This window comes from Leptonotus elevatus, chromosome 1, assembly GCF_054856555.1.
Source record: "Leptonotus elevatus isolate MCC_2025b chromosome 1, RoL_Lele_1.0, whole genome shotgun sequence".
NCBI lineage: Eukaryota > Metazoa > Chordata > Actinopteri > Syngnathiformes > Syngnathidae > Leptonotus > Leptonotus elevatus.
The window spans coordinates 21301579-21321388 of record NC_141239.1 but is presented as its reverse complement, the minus strand read 5'-3'; the positions used below and the strand labels follow the sequence as shown (position 1 = coordinate 21321388).

The following is a 19810-nucleotide window of genomic DNA, read 5'->3' as shown; positions in this document are numbered from 1 at the left end:
GAAATGCAGTCAGCAGACCGCTGTGACTTATCAGGACAATAAAATGAACAACTAATCTAAACAAAAGCCTTGTGGCGCCATTTTGTCCTGATCAGCGACCATTTAATAAAGATTGTACGTGTCTTGCTGTTGGCTGGCGACCAATCCAGGGTTTACCCCAACTCGTGCCCAAAGTCAGCTGGGACTATAGAAAATAGATGAATGGCTATTCAAAAGTTATAACTTTATTCAAACCACCGCCAGCGGCTTAATAGTTTGAACCTTTGTCTCGTTGTATAATAGTCCTCCAAGGGTCGTACTAAAATATTGGGTGGAAAAATATAATGTAGGGATAGCTTTCAATTTTAATAAGTGAAACTCATTGTTAAATAGATTTACAACACACAGGTGGAAATATATTTTCTATGTATATTTTACTTTTATGATTGAAACCCACAATCCACCGCTTAAGAAATTTGAACATGTCTAATTAAAAAAATGATTATTGCAGAATTAGTTAGAAATTAACCTTCTGAAAAGTATTTTCCATTGTTTAATGAATTTGCCACTATAGCATAAGTTTCACTGTTTGAATTGAAATACTGAATAATTGAACGGCTCTACCATATTCATATTTATTAAGTTGTACCTGTGTATCTATGCAGTGGTGTCAGTTTTTCACATCAATCTCCTCGCAAACAAAAAAACACAAATTGAAGAGGCGGATTTTGTTCAAATGTCAAGCACGAGACCTCGTAAATGTCAGGCACGAGGCCTCTTTGGCACCGACCCTAGCAATGCGGCTTACTCATGTTGCCTTCATGGGGGGAGCAACATTTTCCCCCCCAACGAATATCTGTCAAGTGCTGTTTGATGTGTGGCACGTAAATAAAATAACAGAAAAAAGTTCCGGCCCGTTCATAGCGAGTCGCAATGCCGTAAAATGAATGCGAGGAAAGCCACGTCTTAAAATGCAAACCTTAAAAATTACCTGCCAATGAACCTGACAAGTGTGGCTGCATGCATTGTTACTCATCCTCAAGCAGTCTTACTGGACTCGAATGGGCTGCAGAACCGGTTCCGTACAAAGGACGCCTGTGATTACAAAGCTGACTAAGTCGCTGATAAGACTGCACAGCACACAAATGAATGAGCAGCATTCACGACTACCGTGAACTCATGACGGCATTTCTTTTTTTCTTTTCTTTCCTCCCTTCCGACGAAGTTTCGGTTTGTCTGCATGCAGCTTGTCCAAACAGGAGTCGTCTGTCATTGGAGGAGATTAAGGCAAATCAAGCAGTACAAATGCGTCACATGTCATTTTCTAAATAGTTTTTTGTGGGGTGGGGGAGGGGGGAACAACTCATGTTTGTTTTTTGTTTTTGCTGTAACACTGTACATTTAGTCACTGGTCATCACATTTCTGTAATATTAATCATTATTACAATGTATTTGAACTTGGTTTTGGCCACACTTGTTTCCCCATGACATTTTTGGTAGTGATAGAGCGATGTGGGTTTTTTTCAGGGCCGATGCCGATTATTAGTAGTCAAGGAGGCCGATAACCAATATTTCAAGCCAATATGCATTTGCAGTAAAAGAGAAAATATGTGTCAGAATTTTAAAAGTTAACTTTTTGTTAAAACAACTTTTCAAATTGTCAACCCTTTGAAGGTTTTTCTTTTCATTTTAAACAAATAAGGATTAGACAGACAGCTTTGTTTAAAAAATTATAGCAAAAGTTGTAGGGATCTTCCAGGGTCATCAGCATGTATTAAGTTAAATTAAGCAAGTTAATAGCTCCCTAAAATGTTCTACTGTAAATAAAGTTTTCCAAAAATTTCAACATAATTTCTTAACTTAAAAAATAAATAAATAAATATTTTAAAGAGTAGGAAGTACCCAGTGTCAGCATCATATTTTATAAAGTGGGAAAAAAATACATAAATGAAAAGTTACCTGTATCTCACTAAGCAACAAATGCATGCCAAAGTAGCAAATTTTGGATTTTCATCATTGTTTGTACAGTAAAAGGTTTCAAAAAAACTTTGCAGACAGTGAAAAATTGTCTGAACATATTCTAAATTTATTTTTGACAAGTAAAAACTGTCTGTGAACATCTTACAAATCCTGATGAAAACACAAAATTCGCTAAGTTTGCAAGCATTCACCGCTCAGTGTGATAGCAGCTTTATCTTCATATTTGTAAAAAAGCCCAGCCGATATTTGTCAAAATGCCAAATATTGGCCCGGCTAATAATCAGTATATCCCTAATTTTTGGCACCTTAAACAAAAATTAAAAAGCAAAAAAAAACACATTTTATTTAATTTACGTTAATCATTGTAACTGCACAACTGATTGGTTGTAATGTCAGTGTGTGTACATTTTAAACATGTAACTATTTTTTTAGACTAGAATGCAGCACGCTGGGGAAAAAAACGCTATCTCAGTGAAAAAATATCATGAAAATAATTTCCACACAATTAAAATGGTTTTCTTTAAGTATTAAGCAATTGTATTGGTTTATTTTAATGTACTTCAATTTGTCATTCTATTATGGTCAATCAACTAAATTACTAGGATTGGGTCCATCTTAATTCAGTGGTTCTTAACCTTGTTTCGATCGAACCCCAGGGGTTTGGTGAATCAGTCTCAGGTCATGACACACACCTGACTGAAAGGATTCGTGATGAATGATACGCCCTGCTTGGCCATCATTGACAACCAGGTGATCACGCTAAATTGATTAGCCTATCTGTGCACCCAGTAGTCGACTTGTAGCTGATGTGATATCTTATTGTAATCCCTTAAATCTGTCGAGCAAAAAAACATATGGTGTTCCACAGGGTTCAATTCTGGGAAATCTGCTGTTTTCATTGTATCTGCTGCCCCTGGGTTCCATCTTTAAAAAAACAAAAAAAAAACCACCATTATTTTCTTAAGTGCTCTATAAATATAGAGTTGAGTTGAGTGATGGGAGTCAGCATCCTAACTGCATGATTTGCAATGCCAAGTTGAGCAATTCTACAAGCCCAATTCCCCAAAAGTTGGGACACGATACAAATTGTGAATAAAATCTGAATGCAATTATGTGGAAGTGCCAAATTTCAATATTTTGTTCAGAATAGAACATAGATGACAGGTCAAAGGTTTAAACTGAGAAAATGTGTCATTTTAAGGGAAAAATATGTTGCTATTGAAATTTCATGGTGCCAACAAATCTAAAAAAAAAAGCAATAAGAGGCTGGAAAAGTCAAATTGCACTTGCAAAAAAAAAAACAGCTGGAAGACCAGTTACCACTAATGAGGTCCATTGGCAACTTGATTGGAGTATAAAAAGAGCTTCTCGGAGTGGCAGTGTCTCTCAGGAGCAAAGATGGTTAGAGAATCACCAATTCCTCCAATGTTGCGCAGAAAGATAGTGGAGAAATATCAGAAAGGTGTTTACCAGTGGAAAAATTGCAAAAAGGTTGAAGTAATCATCATCTACAGTGCATAACATCATCCAAAGATTCTGAGAATCTGGAACAATCTCTGTGTGTAAGGGTCAAGGCCGAAAAATCCTACTGGATGCCCATGATCTTCGGGCCCTTAAACGGCACTGCACCGCAAACAGGAATGCTTACTGTAAGGGAAATCACAGAAAGGGCTCAGCAATACATCCAGAAAACATTGTGGGTGAACACAATCCACCGTGCCAGCCGCCGTTGCCAGATAAAACTCGACAGTACAAAGAAGAAGCCATTTCTAAAGCAGACCGAAAAGAGCAGGCGTTTCTCTGGGCCAGGGGTCATTTAAAATAGAGTGTGGCAAAGTGGAAACCTGTTTTGTGGTCAGACCGATCACGATTCGATGTTCTTTGTGGAAAACTGGGGCGCTATATCATACTGACTAAAGAGGACAAGGACAACCCAAGTTGTTATCAGCACTCGGTTTATAAGCCTGCATCTGTGATGGTATAGGGTTGCATGAGTGCGTGTGGCCTGGGCAGCTTCCACATCTGGAAAGGCATCGTAAGTGCAGAAAGGTATATTCAGATTTGAAAACAACATATGCTCCCATCGAGGCATCATCACTTTCAGAGAAGATCTTGCATTTCTCAACACGATAATGCCGGACCACATGCAGCACCAATTACAACATCATGGCTGCGTAGGAAAAGGATCCGGGTATCGAAATGGCCAGCCTGCAGTTCACTTCTTTCACTTCTACAGCACATTTGGCGCATCATAAAGGGGAAGGTGCAACAAAGAAAGCCCAAGACAGAGAGGTGCGCGTTAGCATTCCTATTTCTAAACTTGACAAACTTGTCTCCTCGATCCCCAGACAATTGCAGACTGTTTTAAGAAGAGGCCTCACAGCGGTGAAAATGGCCTTGTCCCAACTTTTGGGAGATTTGTTGACACCATGGAATTTAAAATCAACATAGTTTTCCCTTAAAATGATACATTTTCTCAGTTTAAACTTTTGACCTGTTCTCTATGTTCTATTCTGAATAAAATATTAAAATTGGGCACTTCCACATAATTGCATTCAGTTTTTATTCACAATTTGTATAGTGTCCTAACTTTGTTGGAATTGGGTTTGTAGTCCAGCACAAATTACTATCTAACAAAACTAAAGGAACACATCTACACTTTGACTCCTAATATTCGGTATCAACCCTGAAAAAACGATATTGGTCTAATTTAGAGTATTCAATTAACCTGCCGTACATGTTTTTGGAATGCGGGTGGACACCAGAGTACCCAGAGAAAGCCCACACAGGCACAAGGAGAACATGCGAGCTCCACATAGAAAAAGCCGAAGCCCGGATTTCAACCTACAACCTCTGAACTGTGAGGCGCATGAGTCTAACCAGTTGTCCGCTGTGCCGCAAGCAACATTACCACTGCAAAAGGCACATTTGTCAAATTTCCCGCGACCACCTCGTTACTCATCCAAACTTCTGATGACTTCTCAGCATAGAAATATGATTGCCTCGTGTTATTTCAACTTGAACGCATCTATTAAATGTGAAGGCGACCGGATTTCATGCAAATTCCACTTGATTTCATCGTGTTCGTCTTACAAATGTGAAATAATTGATTACCAATTGCATGATAGATTTAAGTCATTCAAACAGGCAGCAATATTCTCTGCAGAGGTTCCTAATCTTTTTTTTTATTTTTTTATCTGAGAGCTGCTTCTCGGAGCGACCACTTTTTGATACGTACTTCTGAAATAACAAATTAACCTTTTATGATATCAACACGAAGGCAATGATCATGTTCATAATTTCTCACAATAATTATCATGCAAACGGCATGACAACAACATCGAGAAGAGTCAGCAAAAAAAAGCATATATGAGCAGTTGAGAATGCCCTGCCTCCCTTGCGCTACAGTGGAAGTGAAACTGCTTGCCAAAGTTCCACTAAAGTCCTTTATTCAGCAACAAATCCCCCCCCCCCTCTCCCCCCGCACGCATCCCCACCCACCCCAACCATCTGCCCCACCCTATTCCCTTTACTCTACATCCTGTCTCACTCTCAGGCGCTCCAGTCTTTTCAGCTTGATGGACAGTCTGTGGCCCCCGCTGAAGCTCCCCCTCGACTGCCATGGGAACGTACCAAGCATGCACAGCGTAAGTTCCAACACCTGCACAAACCAGTACAACAGCCAAACTGTGTGCAACGCCCCCTCAAAACAGGCTAATTTCAGCGAGGCAAAAAATGAATGGGACATTTTGACAGTGCACAGTACATGACTATATATATGTTTGTAGTACATACATATTGATGACACATCCATGTTATTTAAACTTGACTTGATTGCTGTTTGGTTGCCAAGCAACCAGCATCGACTTGAGAGAATCACAAAATGAGGCTTCGTTTCCCACATGTTGAATAAAGTGTTTTTATGTGCGCGTTGAGAAAAGAAGCTCATCGTAATTGTCACGTTTTCATCTCAGAGCCGCCCCCCAAGCTTCTGCTACCTCCTGTCGGGTCAAGAGAGCTCAGTCCAACCCCTGGGAGAAGGTCCGAGCGTGTCCCCGTTGCACCTTCCGTCCACGGAGCAAACGTTACGAGATATACTACAAGTGAGGCACTTTTCGTGATATGAAACATGAAGTTGCGCCAATGGCCAAAAACCTCAAACTTTTTTCTTCTTTTTTTTTGTCACTTGCAGAGTGACCACAAAACATTTTGCTGCAGTTTTACTGCCACTGTTATTTACAAGAGAATACAGGTATGTTTTTGTTTAGTTTTTTCACTTTTCATGTTCTTGTTCTGAATGATCAATTTCATTTTAGGGTGGGCCTCAACATGCCTAAAAAATTTTTTTGCTAGTGCGCGTCTCCTGGTGAAAAGTTTCACGCTTCACGCCATTTTCACTGACTGACATGAAATTGCCACAACAAAACGAACCAAAAAGTCTCAAGAAATTGAACAGGAAATCCACCATTTTGGTTTTAAGCAGCCATTTCGGACAGTTCTGACAAACTCAGACTTAGGGAATTCACCCAAATAAGCCCTAATCAAAACTAGACAGATGGGTGTTCTCTATAAGTGGAAGTCAACCTTAAACATTTCTTGATATGTTATATGTGACCTCAATAGCCTAAACATGACATTCTGATTAATATTGCATTTTTGGAATATGAGTTATGAAGCAAAATCCAGCCGTTTTTTTAATCCATCTCAGGTGGCGACCATTTTTCCACCTGCTGTCGACTGAAGATGACATCAATGTTGGTCAGGGCTCGGGCAACAACCAATCAGAGCTCACCTGTTTTCTGAAGCTGAGTTGTGATTGGTTGTTAACTGAGAACTGAGCAACTGTGATGTCATCTTCAGTCGCCGCCTGAGATGGGTAGAACCGGTTGGATTCTGCTGCTAAGTCATATTCCACTAACATAATATTAACCAGAATACCATATTTAGACTAGTGGGGCTGCATAGAACATATTATGGTAAAAAAAAAAATTGGGGTTTGCCCCTTTAATTGCTAAGCTATTTTGCAGCACATAGTTTGTTGATTCTTTTCATTGCTGCTAACAGCTTTAATTGTATTTGAATTTAGCACCAGGTGATTTACAAAAAAAAAAAAGAAGTTGCCAGAAGCGGCTCAAACCACCTTTTTTGATCTTATTTGACCTCCAAACTGATAAGATTGGCCCCTGACGTTGGGGGGTGGGGGGGAGCACTCCTATCGCTGCGCGTGATAATGTGCGCGAGGCTCGGCTGTTCTCTGCTATTGATTGGCCAAACCTTTAAACTTTGACCAAGACGAGATAGCAGCTACAAGTGGACTTTGTGCACTGCAGTACCGATTAGATGTGTGTATCTGGCTGCACTGGCAAAGTACCCCTGTGTGTTTAACGGGATGAGTGAATCATCCCGTATAGTTGAAGAAGCAATTACACATAAACGGAAGAGCTAAGATGACTTAATATTTCCCTTCTTGCGCTTTGCTTTCTAAGTTGGATTGTGAATATTTTGCATCTCTTTTGCCCTCAGAGCTGCGAAGTAGGTCAAGGTGAGGTTTGGCTGGTGCTGACAGACCAGAGCCTGCAGGACAGCTCGCCCGACGGGCCCTGCAGGCGGACGGTGGCACTGCATGTGAATGCTTCCTGTGCACTCACTTCCTGTGTCCTACAAGCGCTGAATGGCCCCGCTATGTGCCGCTTGTCATTCACAGACGCCATCAAGGAACATGGTAGTGTTTAATTTACTCTTCTTTTAACTGTTAAATATTAGAAGTCCACTTACTAAAAACAGTTGGGTCAAAAATAGCCCAACCATGGGTCAAATATGGACCAATTCGGATTCAAATTGACCCAAATTTGGGTCAAGAAATGGGTCTTTTAGTGTAAAACAACTCATAAATATTGGTCAGATCCTTTACTTGGGTCAAGAATTTTTTTGTATAAAACGACCCAGAAAGTTGGGTCAAATTGACCCATAAAGTGGATCGGTCCATTTTTGATCCATAATTGGGTTACTTTTGACCCATCTGTTTTTAAGAGTGCGTTATCAGGTTGGTGGTGTTACAGATAAAGCATTTCCTCAAATAGTGACCCTTCCTCTGGGACTGAATTTACACTGCAGGTTCAAGTGCCCAATTCCAATGTAAGGTTATATCTATTTTGTTTTGTTTTACTTTTTTCACCATGTGATCACATGAAACACCACAAGCATTAGCATTGCACAGTGACAATATGACTTACAGTAAATGATACAAATATTAATTATGTGATGGCGTGGAGTGGATTAACTCACAAGATGGTGAATACCGGGCTAGTTTTACTTACAAACATGGCTATGTAACTAACCTAACTAACTTTTTTGTTTTTGTTTTTATCATTATGAAGACCGCAGTCGTAGAGAGACAACCAATGAGCTTCATGTGTTTATGTTTCCATGTACATGTTATTCTTTTACTACAAGTTGGAAGAAGAGAATGTATTGCTAAAAATTAAACCACGTGACTGTGAAATATGGCAAGATGCTTTGCATGTGAGAGTCCGTTAATGCTCATTGGCTACAACCGTAGCTACTCCTGGCGTGGTAGTCACTTAAGAATATAAATGTATTGTTATTTGTAGTTTCCGTTGTTGTTAAACAGCGGCAACGACATTTTCTTCCCTGTTTCGTTATTGCATTTTCATCATATGATGACCGCGGAGGCTCTATCTTTGTTGTTTTTTCACCAATGCAAATTGTCTTTCATTCAAATAATAAACAATATGTCAAGTGAAACTGGCATTTCAAACAAAATCCAAAAAAAAAACATACGGTAAACATGCACTCCCCTGTAAGCTCATCTTTAATACAGTACTGGTATCTAGCTTACAAACACACTGTAACTTTATTTCATATCAGAGATCATCTGTTGACCTGCTTTGGTAGGTGCTGCTGTTCTGGTTAGCAACAGAGTTCAAATGGAATTTCAAACACAACTTATGTGGGGGGCCACTGGAGATGGATTCTGAGTGTGCCTGGGTCGCATCAAGTATTCCACAAAAAGGGGTTCAAGCATTAAAAAAAAAAAGAAGTACTACTAATCAAATCTTTTCACTCTTTATTAATAAAAGTTCAGGTCAGGACATTAATGGTTCTTCAGAACGTGAACAAGATTGGCGACCCAGTCCTCTCTCACATTTCTCTAGGATTGTATTTTATTTTATTTTATTTTGATTTGATCTTTATTTGTCTCGAACAAATACAAAAAAAATAAAAAATTAACAAAAAAAGGTCATAGAAAGTGTTTGGTTCGAGAAGGGGCAGAAAGAAGCCAAAGCTTATCTAGTCCTACCCCTCCTTACAGTCCAAATCATTACCGCTAACAACTTATAAAATAAAATACATAAATAAATTAAATTAAATTGCATCCATATACAGAATGTGCATACACACATACACAAACCAAATATAATTCAGAATAAATACATTTCCACAACTAAACAGAATGAATCACCTCTAAACCAGTCAACTTTCCGGCCCCGCATACATGACCATAAATGACCTTTTGTATCTATACTTAATTCCTTAACATTTTGACACTTTTTCAGTTCAACAGCAAGACCATCCCAGAGCTTTACGCCACAAACTGAGATACGCATACTTCTAAGACTTGTGCGGATGCTTTAGATTATATTCCCCACGAAAATTATAATGTCCTTGTCTATCCATGAAGATTTTCTGAATATTTCCTGGGAGAAGTTTATTACAGGCCTAAACATAATCTGAGTTAAAAAAAATGTTTTACTAGATCCATGAATTTAAAAAAAACGTGACTTCAAAAACAACAAATTGGTGTGGTCTCGATACAATTCTCGGTGCAATCCTTATTGCTCTTTTTGGTCATGTGCAAATCTTTTGTAAAGTGCTTTTATAGGTATTCCCCCAGACTTTAACACAATAAGACAGATATGGAATTAGTATTTTTGCTTAAGCTTGTCTAGTTGAGTAAGGATTTCTTGGGCACTGCAACTTTCAATGTGCATTCAAGAAGTGTGGCGTCCATACACTCATCAAAAAACATTCTGTCTCCTGTTTTTCTTCAAATTAGCTGTTCTCATCTAGCTGTGCAATTCATTGAAATTCAATTATAATTTCAATTATTACACTCCACACTTACAAAATCAGCATAATACAAAAAAAAAGTACTATTAATACTAACTAGTTTTTTGAGTTGTTTCAATTTTTTAATTTTTCAAATAACTAATTTAATACATTTTGTTTTGTCCAAAAGGAACTTGCATTGTATTTGCCTTAATATTTTTTACGTTTAAACATGTTCTTGTTTTGTACCAAAAATAAATGATCATCCTAGTCGTGATTTCAATTATTACCAAAATAATCGTGATTATTATTTTCTTCATAATCAAGCAGCCCTATTCTCATCATTAACCTTTGTCTTCATGGCAGGTTTTGAAAAATAAATGACTGGAACTGGGTTACAGGACATCTTTTCCTTCACATGGTGTCGCTTCAGAATTTAATTTTGCCAAAAGCCGTCAAGAGCCTAAGCTTGGGTCAATAAGTGATCTTTAAAAAGAAGGAAAAAACACACACACAAAATGCCCAAGTTAATGACAGCAAAAAAAAAGAAGAAAACATTAACCTCTGATATTACGAAGGGGGCCTCAAAATATCATACTGTGTGCCACAAATGGCCCCTGGGCCACAAGTTTGCGACCCCTGATTTAAAGTCCTCAATGAACCGAACATGCATGTTTTTGGAATGTGGAAGAAAGCCAGAGTATGAAAACCCACGCAAGCACAGAGAGAATATGCAAACGCAGGAAGATCGAGATTCAAATTCCGTCCACCACAATTCTAAACATGTTAAATGAATTGTCTCTTTTGGTGAGATTTTTTTTTTAACCTATGATTTATTTGTCTTGTTTTGGATCTCATTGGTCGTTCAAGGTCGACCTAATGAGAGGGCCTGCAAACGTATATAGAGAAACAAAGCATTCCACATTTCCATGACATTTCGTCATCGTAACATACGTTTTATTATCTTTTAATGCATCTAGGTGTCCTGTTGTGCGTGGAACATTCCATCATTGAAGTCGCGGACTCCGTAGACTCTCGCTTGACACAGGCGCCCCCGGCCCAACCGGTGAGACTGGATCCACTTGATGTCGAGGTCACGCCAAACTCGCTGTGCACTTTCACAGGTCAGCCCCACTCACTCTGCACCATCAAGGTACCTCTGTGAGCCAAGTTTTTTTTTTTTAAGTTTGATTGCATGCAAACACTCCAAATGTTCATTTTTCAAGTTTTAAATGTTTGCTAGAAGCCAACATTAATTCATTAATTTGCCCTCGGCAGCATGATGGCCAAGCCATCGCAAAAAAAAGTGTTTGCTTTCTTTGATTCCTTCCAACTGTGCAGATGTGTCTTATAAAAGAAAAAGAAAAAGTCCCAAAACATCTTAAATCAGATAATAATCTGCATCTGCGGACTTGTGCGCGTCACTGTGGAAGTGCACACCCGCGGCCCCTCTCGCTTCTTCTGTCCGCACATGTTTGCTCAGGTGGCCGAGAAAATAAATACAACATTATCTTTTGCGCTCAAGTGTGAATCGTATCTGCTGGAAATGATGAGTGGAGTGAGGGCCCGGGCCCAGAATGTGCTAGAACTTGTTATCAATTTCTTATTTAAGGGAGCATACTTGTGTTGTTTTTAAAAGTGTGTGAGAGGAGTATGATAGATGTGGTTCTGCTTTATGTCTCATTGCCGTCTCAGATTTTTATTTAAAATCAAAAAGTGTCAAGCAGCGATGAACAAGACCCTTGCATTGCACCCGTTTTCATGGCGACTCTTCAAAAATGGTCGTCATGATTTGAAGCCATGCTCCACCCACATTAGATGGCATAGCTGTTGATATTAAAACGTTGCTGATTAATGTCATCCATTTGTCAAGGATTCCTGCATTCATTTGAGGTTGGGCAAATCCCTTGCTTCGAATCAAAATGGCACACTTCCTGGTTAATTTTCCACAAAGATCTCTGAGACTTCTTTGTGCATTCAGATGTGATAGACCACCCAATTTTGAGTGGATCATCTAAACTGGTGTCAGGAGTTAGTTTGTTCCACCTTTCTGAGAATCTTCTAACATCACATTTTGATGCCATGCTCATGAGACACATTAGGCGGCGTAACTGTAAAATCTTTGCTGTTAAGAATCGATGGGGCTTGTTTGGACAAATTCCTTAGCAAGTGTTCAAAAAACAAACAAATTAGAAGTTGTCCAAAATGGCCGCGCCAAACAGAAATGGCTGACTTATTGTTTAATTTTAGGTATGGGTCCTTGAGATCTTTGGGGGACGTGCTGTTATAACATGTCCACCTAATTTTGAAAAAAAATAATAAAAATGTAAACTTTCCTTTGGCTGCTACTGATAGAACGGCGTATTACGGCAACATGTATATATATATATATATATATATATTTATTTATTTATTTTCCAGGGGGGGTGGGGACTTGCAAATTTGTGACTTTATAAAGTGGCAAATTTGCGCGAAAAAAAGTTGCGACTTAATACAGTGGCAAATTTGATATTTTATAAAGTGCCAAATTTGCGAGAAAAAAACTCAGAAACTTACGAGAAATACACGTAGCGTAGCTATAGTCTAATGTGAGGATTCCATGGTGGTTAATGGAACACTGTTTATAAAATGAAATGGCAGGATGGAGACGGATTTCTTCTTCATTTAAACTTTACTCGTCATACAAGGAAGCGATGGCGACAACACTTCCTGATCCCCCTATCAGCTGACTAAACACTAACCAATCAGAAGCTAGCGTACTTTAGGTAAATACAAGTGATTCGACACATCAACTTAGCTACCTGTACAAAAAAAATAACCAAAATGTATGAATGTGTAAATAATAATTCTGTAAACATAAATGTACAAATAGATATACATTTTAACAATTTAACTTAATGCTTGATCCTCAGGGTGTGGCCCTTCGCCAAGCGAGACCTCTTCGTCGCTGGCATTACCCAACGCATCAAAGTGCAAATGCTTAACACGATATGGTTGATCTCTGCTAAAGCAATGAATGACGATCTCCTTATTTGAAAACTCAACCCGAAAATTATTGGCACAAACATCCGAGTATGCCCAAATCTGCCACTTTCTGAAGTCGCAAATTTGCAAGTTTTTTTCTCTGAATATTACTCCCCTCTAAAAAATAATATATACATTTATACGTGGCCCTAGCCGTTGTACTACTGAAGATAAGTTCAGATTCTTTTTTTTTTCCAGTTATCGAATTCTAAGGCCCCTTTGTCAGAAGAATGAAAACAATTTCAAGATGTTGACACATCAACCACCTTTGACTATTTCATTATCAATGCATGCAAAATGTACGTTTTCATCTTCGCAGGTGTGATTGTTGGTGTGGATGAGAGCGCGTCGTACTCCTGGCCGTGTGCAGCCTCTGTGAAGCCACAAATTAGAACCGATACCTCTGCTAGGGTAAGTTTCCAAGACGAAAGAAGAGCCCCGTGGCTGTTGTCGTTGACTCATTTGTTTATGTCACAGTCGGAGCTTCACTGTGCCTCATGCAAGTCGACGATGGACAAGCCAATTACCAAACTGCAAATGAAAGTTTTCTTAAGCTCTGCTTCTGTTCAAAATTGCACCATTAAGGTTGAGGTGAGTGTGCGATTTAAGATAAAATAATTATACCGCATGTTGTAAATGAGCATCTCAAGATTAACGCCAGGTGGTAATAACCGAGTGAGTTTAGCTTTTTCTTTCTTAGCTTTTTTTTTGGGACAGACAGACTTGAACCCTTTATTGATTTGAGGAATACAAATAGTTGACAATATCACATTGCAAACGCGTTCCTTATCCTTAAACATGACAGTTAATTATTTTCAAATGTTTTAAGAGTATTCGCTTATCAGGCCGAAAGCTCATGAGTCACATTTTGGTGAATTTCATTTTTTTTTCTCCCAAAAATCGATACTATTTGTCAGTCCACGAGTAATATGCTATTTTTACATATATTGAGTAAACAAAATGGTTGAAAATGGCTTTTTTCTTAGTCACGTTGAAATGCTAATGGTTGAACAAACTCTCCTTAAAAAGTGAGAATTTTGGAGATTCCGCCTGACAACAGCGATATAGAGAGAGATAGCTATGTCCATTCATATTTAAAATAAATGTAATATTTTGTCACCGTCTCAAATAATTGCCTGTCATTTATTTTATTTAATTTTTTTCATCATCTCATGATGCAAATGCTTACATTTTCTGTGTTTCCCGAAAAAAAATGACTTTGGTGATTATTTTAAGAAGGCATCAATTTGGCTTCTGTAGAAAAAGATGCAAACATGTTTAAGTGTTTTATATACGTGTACATACAGTATCTCGTTATTGTGTAATGTAATCAGTCTTGCAAAGCGATAAAACCATCAGCGTTCTCTCTGCTGATACGCAGTATATGTTATTTAAACTTGGGGTCAATGTGTCACTCAGCATCTGGTGCACATTAGTGGTGAGTCATTAGTTTTAATTTACAGTCTTAAGAGGATTATTAGCAGCATTAATGTCAACACACCTTCATTTTTTAATTTTTTTTCCCCTCACCACCACACAGCTGCAGCAAAGCACGATCATGTCCCTTCTTGACACGGCCGGGCTGGAGCGTACAACTGCGGTAGGTTTTCTTTCCCCCCCCCCCCCCCTCCTCCTCTCTCCAAGTACAGTATACACACTTGTTACATAACACTGGGCTGAGGCGGGCGCTCTGATTGCGCCGCATTGATCTTTCTGTAAAGTCACATCTGGCGATAAAACTGATCTAATCCCTGAGTTGTTATTGTCCGCTGGTGATGTATGCAAGTTTTCACTACTTTTGTGATAGTTAAGTAATTATAGAATCTCTGTGGGATAGTTGGTAAATATTGTTGATTTATATCAAGTCAACTGCATGAGTTACTTGTTTTCATAGGGATGCCTGGACATAGATGTTTTTTTTATTTTATTTTTTTTTATTTTATTTTATTTTTTAAGTGAAATACAGATTCGATGAGTGATTGCATATATGGATACTCTTATTGGACTCTCTCGTTCTCTCTCTCTCGCCTCTCTCTCTCTCTCTCTCTCTCTTCTCCTCTCTCTCTCTCTCCTCTCTCTCTCTCTCTCCTCTCTCTCTCTCTCTCTCGTGAACGTTATTAGCCGCGGTCGCCGTGGGTCACTCACACGCATCTCGTCCCCTGCCTCCACCCCAGCGAGGTAACTGCGTTATGAATCCAGTGGAATTGTATTATTTGTTTGCCCTCTATTCCAATTTTTTTTTTTTGTGAAGTAGCTGTCTCAAACAGCACAAACCACTGAGTTTAAATGAGCCGAATGGCCACCTATTAGCTAGTTTAACGCTATAACGCTAAATCAATCATCGATAACGTGATGACCACCGCAGGGTACAATTAATGACAGTGAAAAGCATTGGACTTAAGATCATTGTCATTATTTTGACTTCAAAATGATCGAAGTGTTGCATTGATTTGCATTGTGGAAATATCAGAAATGCCCGGATGTTTGAAATTGTCAATTGCTTGTGAAAAATACCCTTTTTCCTTCCTGTAATGACAACATGTCAGTCTTATTCATTCTCATGCCATTGGTCTGTTTGGTTACAATTGGTCTATTTATTTACCAATTAATGCCTGAGAGAGAATCATGTTTACTAGTTTTTAACACCTATTAAAACTCCCATTTTAATATTGACTTGCTCCTTGAGGTTCATTTTATTGAAAAATCTTAAAAGGTTTTAACATTTTATTTTAAGTATGGTTTGTACTAAATCAGCAGGCACGAAGCTATTATTAGCTAAATTATTAGCTATTATTTTGTACAAACCATAACTAAGTTATTTATTTGCTAATAGGCTGTTATTAAAGCTAGCTGTGGGTATTATTTATTATTATTATTATTAATAATAACTATTATTATTAATAATAATAATAATCATTAGTATTATTATTAGTAGTATTATTATTAATAATAACTATTATTATTAATAATAATAATTAGTATTATTATTAGTATTAATAATAATAATAATTATTATTATTATTATTAATAATATAATAATTAGTATTATTATTATTAATAATAATTATTAGTAGTAGTAGTAGTAGTATTATTATTATTATTATTATCATTATTATGTGTGGGTAATGTTTATTTAGTTTTTTGATAAACTTCGATTGATAATTCTGAACATCCGGGCATTTCTGATACTTCCCCAATGCAACGCAACGCAAATGCTTCCTTTCTACGGTGAAAACGAACGGCGGATTGTAATGCTTTTGCCCTGTGACTATCATACAAGCCACGCCAATTATTATAGTAGTCAAACGACATCTCATCACATTTTGAAATCAAAATAATCCTCACAAATCAAATGACAACGATCCAAAGTCCAACGCTTTTCAATGAGCGGGATAGATTTCGTTCACCAAATTGACCGCCATCTTGACTTGTGACGTCATCTCGGAATTGTCAATAAGGTATTCCATATGCGCAAAAGTGCCCCCCAAAATGTCTGTGCACGCCACTGGTGATAAAGTCAAGCATTTCAAACGCTTGTAAACATCTTCAAATATTGCTGTAACCTTAAAAGTACAGTAACATAAACAGCCTACAGCTAACCGCGTAGATACCCAATGTACAGCATCTGTACGTACACGTCAATACATTTTAATGATGATACACAATGTACAATACCTGTTTTTACACGTCAGTAATGATGATGATGATGATGATGATGATGATGACGACTGCAAAGCAAAGAACAAGAGTTACTTACTGTCCATCGATGGTGCTGGCGCTCGTCGGGCTGGTGGGAAAGTCTGCTAGCCCAACGTAGCAGTTAGCATTTTGGTGTTTACTGGCCCGAAACCGCTGGAGCCGCATGATGACAATCTGTGATAGATTTAACGATGTTATGATGAGCTGCTGTTACGGATTCACTAGTTTTGATGCTGTGTTTAGTCCTAGTTTGGCAAAATTGTTGTGGAACCGAAGCAGGCATGGGACGCCATTTAGTGACTCCCTGCCATTGACTCACAAATCGAACACTGTTTCGGTTAGATTTGTGGTTGGATGAGCGTGTCATGAACAGACTTCTGGTTAAGCGAATAATTATTCATTTATTTATTGTGTTGGTGGGAGTTACAGCTGACAATTTATAGTTTACTATATTAGCTGAACAGTTGCTATAGCATACTGTAGTGAATATGTTTCATATATCTATGGTGGGGTCTTTTGTTTCCCAGTCAAAAAACATCAATGAACTTAAACAATTACAACTGCTAGCGTGTACTGCTAAACATTTGTTTTGCATGTTTGTGGTTTCAGTGTTCAGAGTATGAGGTGTCCAGTGTGTTGGGGAAAGAAGTGGGGCCCCTCACTCTTTACGTCCGCGTGGTCTCCAGGAGACCTTCACTATGGATCAGCCTGGAAGAAATCTGCCTCTGAGGTTTTTTTTTTTTTTTTGGGGGGGGTTTGGTTTACTTCCCCCCTTTTGAAGGCCTCTTGGTGACTGCATGAGGCGAGCGAGCACTCTGCAGCAGGAAGCCGAGGTGGTGTTGGTGTGGAGTGGCGGTTGACAGGCCCGGCGTGGACCAATGGCATGCCCCTGTCAAAGCCGCCCACGTGCTCCATGAAGCTATTTCACTTGTCCCGCGTTTATTTAAAAATGTTATAATAAAGTTGTGTTACTGCTGACATATCACTACGTCACAGACCAGTATGCACATTTCAGTTTTTTTTTATTATAGCATCCATAAACAAAATGTTTCATACAAACTATAGAAAAAAAATCATGCTCTGGCTCTTATACAAAGTGGAATTACAAAACATGTACCATGGCAGGTATGTATGACATTATGTAAATGCAGTGGTAAAATAATTTAATAATACAAAGAGAGAAAAAAATAAATCCCACAAAAAAATATGGCAGCAACATCATCATCATATTTTCCAGTGCCATTATGGTAAGCTTAAAATACATCTGGTACAGATGGTAAAGAACAAATTGTCTCTGAGGTATGTCTTCAAAAAAGTTTGTTAGCAAAAGGAGGGCTGGGGGGGGGGGGGGGGGGGGGACACGCGGAGGCGTCACCTGGTCACCGACCCTCCACGCTGACGCTCGCCGCAAAAGAGGCGCCGGGCATCTGCTTGAAGAACTCTCGGAGGCCGCCGAGCTCCCGCGTGAGCTGCTCGATGGTTTTGTGCAGTCTGTCGTTCTCGGAGCTCAGCTCGATCATCTTCTGCTGCATCTCCAAGTTGCGCATCTTGGCCTTGTCCCTGCTTTTCCGCACGGCGATGTTATTCCTCTCCCGCCGCTGTCGGTACTCCATGCTGTACCTGTCCACCGCCTTCTTGGACTTCTCCCGGCCGGATTTGCGCGGCGAACCCTTGGCCGAGACGGGCTCCGGCGTGGTGGGCGGCGTCGGCTGCCCCGTGGGGAGGCTGAACGAGGTCTGGGCGCAGGTTTCGATCTGACACGGCAGAGGCGACGACATGTCGCTGTCGCTCCAGTCGGACTCCTGCTTGATGGGCGCCCCGAAAGGACCCTTGTGCGCCACCGCCGAGTCCGACCTCCGCTCGGCGGCGTATTGAACCGCGCAGCCGCCGGGCAGCACTGCGCCCTGCGCGGCGTACAGCTCCGCCTTCTCCTGCTTGACCGTGTTGAAGAGGTCGAGGAAGAGCTCGTCGTTGCAAAGCTCCAGGTTAGGCACGGACGTCATGGACTCGATGTACTGGCTGAAGTCGATGGCGCTCTCGTCGTCGTACATGGCCGGCGCGGTGAGCTCCGCCATGGTGGCCCCCCCCCTCCTCCGTCCGGACGGACGGCTTGCACGGGCCCTGTGGCGGACCCCCCAGCTTGACGCTGTCGTAGAAGTTAGCGGGCTCCATCGCCCAACTCATGTTGCATGGTGGAGACACGCCGTGGGGGTCAAGGCTGTATATGTCACACATGAACTCTGCTGGCTTGTCCACGCGGGGCGCTTGATTGCGTTGCTGGTCCGGCCGGATTCACTTCCTGATCCTCGCTCGCTAAGTGTCAGGACGCTTTTTTGACGCCTTGTCAAGTTGACGCTTCTGACTCGTCGCTAACTTTGGCGCACTGTTTTGTATCGTTTGGCGGTGACGTCACGCACACCCTCCCTACGGCGGGCCAGTCAAGTTGGGAGCGGGGTCACGTGATCTCCGGTAACTTCCCATTCGAAGGGAACGGGGGGCGTGTATGTTCCCTTTTTTTTTTTTTATTATTTTTTTTTTTTACTACTACATGAATGGCTCTCAGAGTTGTTGACATACTGCCGCAAAGTTTCGGACCCAAGATAAATTCTGGGCCCACGGACAGTTGATATCCATCAAGCTGCAAGGGGGGTGCGGCTGCTGGTGGGATCAAAAACAACCCCCCCACATGACTCCCTTGACACACATGCATTCACAGTTCAAAATCACTGCTTATTGCTAGTTTAATCGCCATAGGCGACTCGTGCTTAGTGCTTTTATCAGATTGAGAATCCAACATAAATAGAAAATACAAAATTGAGGAGAGATTATGCAAATTGACAGTTACACCAATGTGCAAATTATCGACTGTATATCGTGTGTAGTGTCCTCCAAATCCTTGCAGCGCCACACACACAACCCACCTGACAAGCGTCACTTAATTGTAGTACCAAGATTGGCCTGTGAGAGGCAGCATGGTGCCACAGATTATCAAGTCAAAATCAGATTTATTGGCCAATGTAAAATATATAGTATGAGGAATTTGTGTCCAGACACTAGT

At 39.9% G+C, this 19810-nt stretch overlaps 2 protein-coding genes across 2 annotated transcripts in view; one reads left to right on the top strand and one right to left on the bottom strand.

The window, feature by feature from the left end:
• Positions 1 to 17755, top strand: part of spidr (scaffold protein involved in DNA repair) — a 53447-nt gene extending 35692 nt beyond the window's left edge. The window contains exons 12-20 of the mRNA XM_086083825.1: positions 5516 to 5606; positions 5934 to 6062; positions 6152 to 6211; positions 7483 to 7681; positions 11010 to 11153; positions 13373 to 13458; positions 13537 to 13644; positions 14594 to 14653; positions 17362 to 17755. Of these exons, the coding sequence (XP_085939951.1) occupies positions 5516 to 5606; positions 5934 to 6062; positions 6152 to 6211; positions 7483 to 7681; positions 11010 to 11153; positions 13373 to 13458; positions 13537 to 13644; positions 14594 to 14653; positions 17362 to 17481 (997 nt within the window). The 3' untranslated portion in view covers positions 17482 to 17755. The remainder of the gene's footprint in view (positions 1 to 5515; positions 5607 to 5933; positions 6063 to 6151; positions 6212 to 7482; positions 7682 to 11009; positions 11154 to 13372; positions 13459 to 13536; positions 13645 to 14593; positions 14654 to 17361) is intronic.
• Positions 17756 to 17757: 2 nt separating this feature from the next.
• cebpd (CCAAT enhancer binding protein delta) lies at positions 17758 to 19134 on the bottom strand. The gene has a single exon (XM_086083813.1). It carries the CDS (start codon positions 18825 to 18827, stop codon positions 18132 to 18134), a length of 696 nt encoding a protein of 231 aa, XP_085939939.1. The 5' UTR covers positions 18828 to 19134; the 3' UTR covers positions 17758 to 18131.
• Positions 19135 to 19810: the final 676 nt, after the last annotated feature.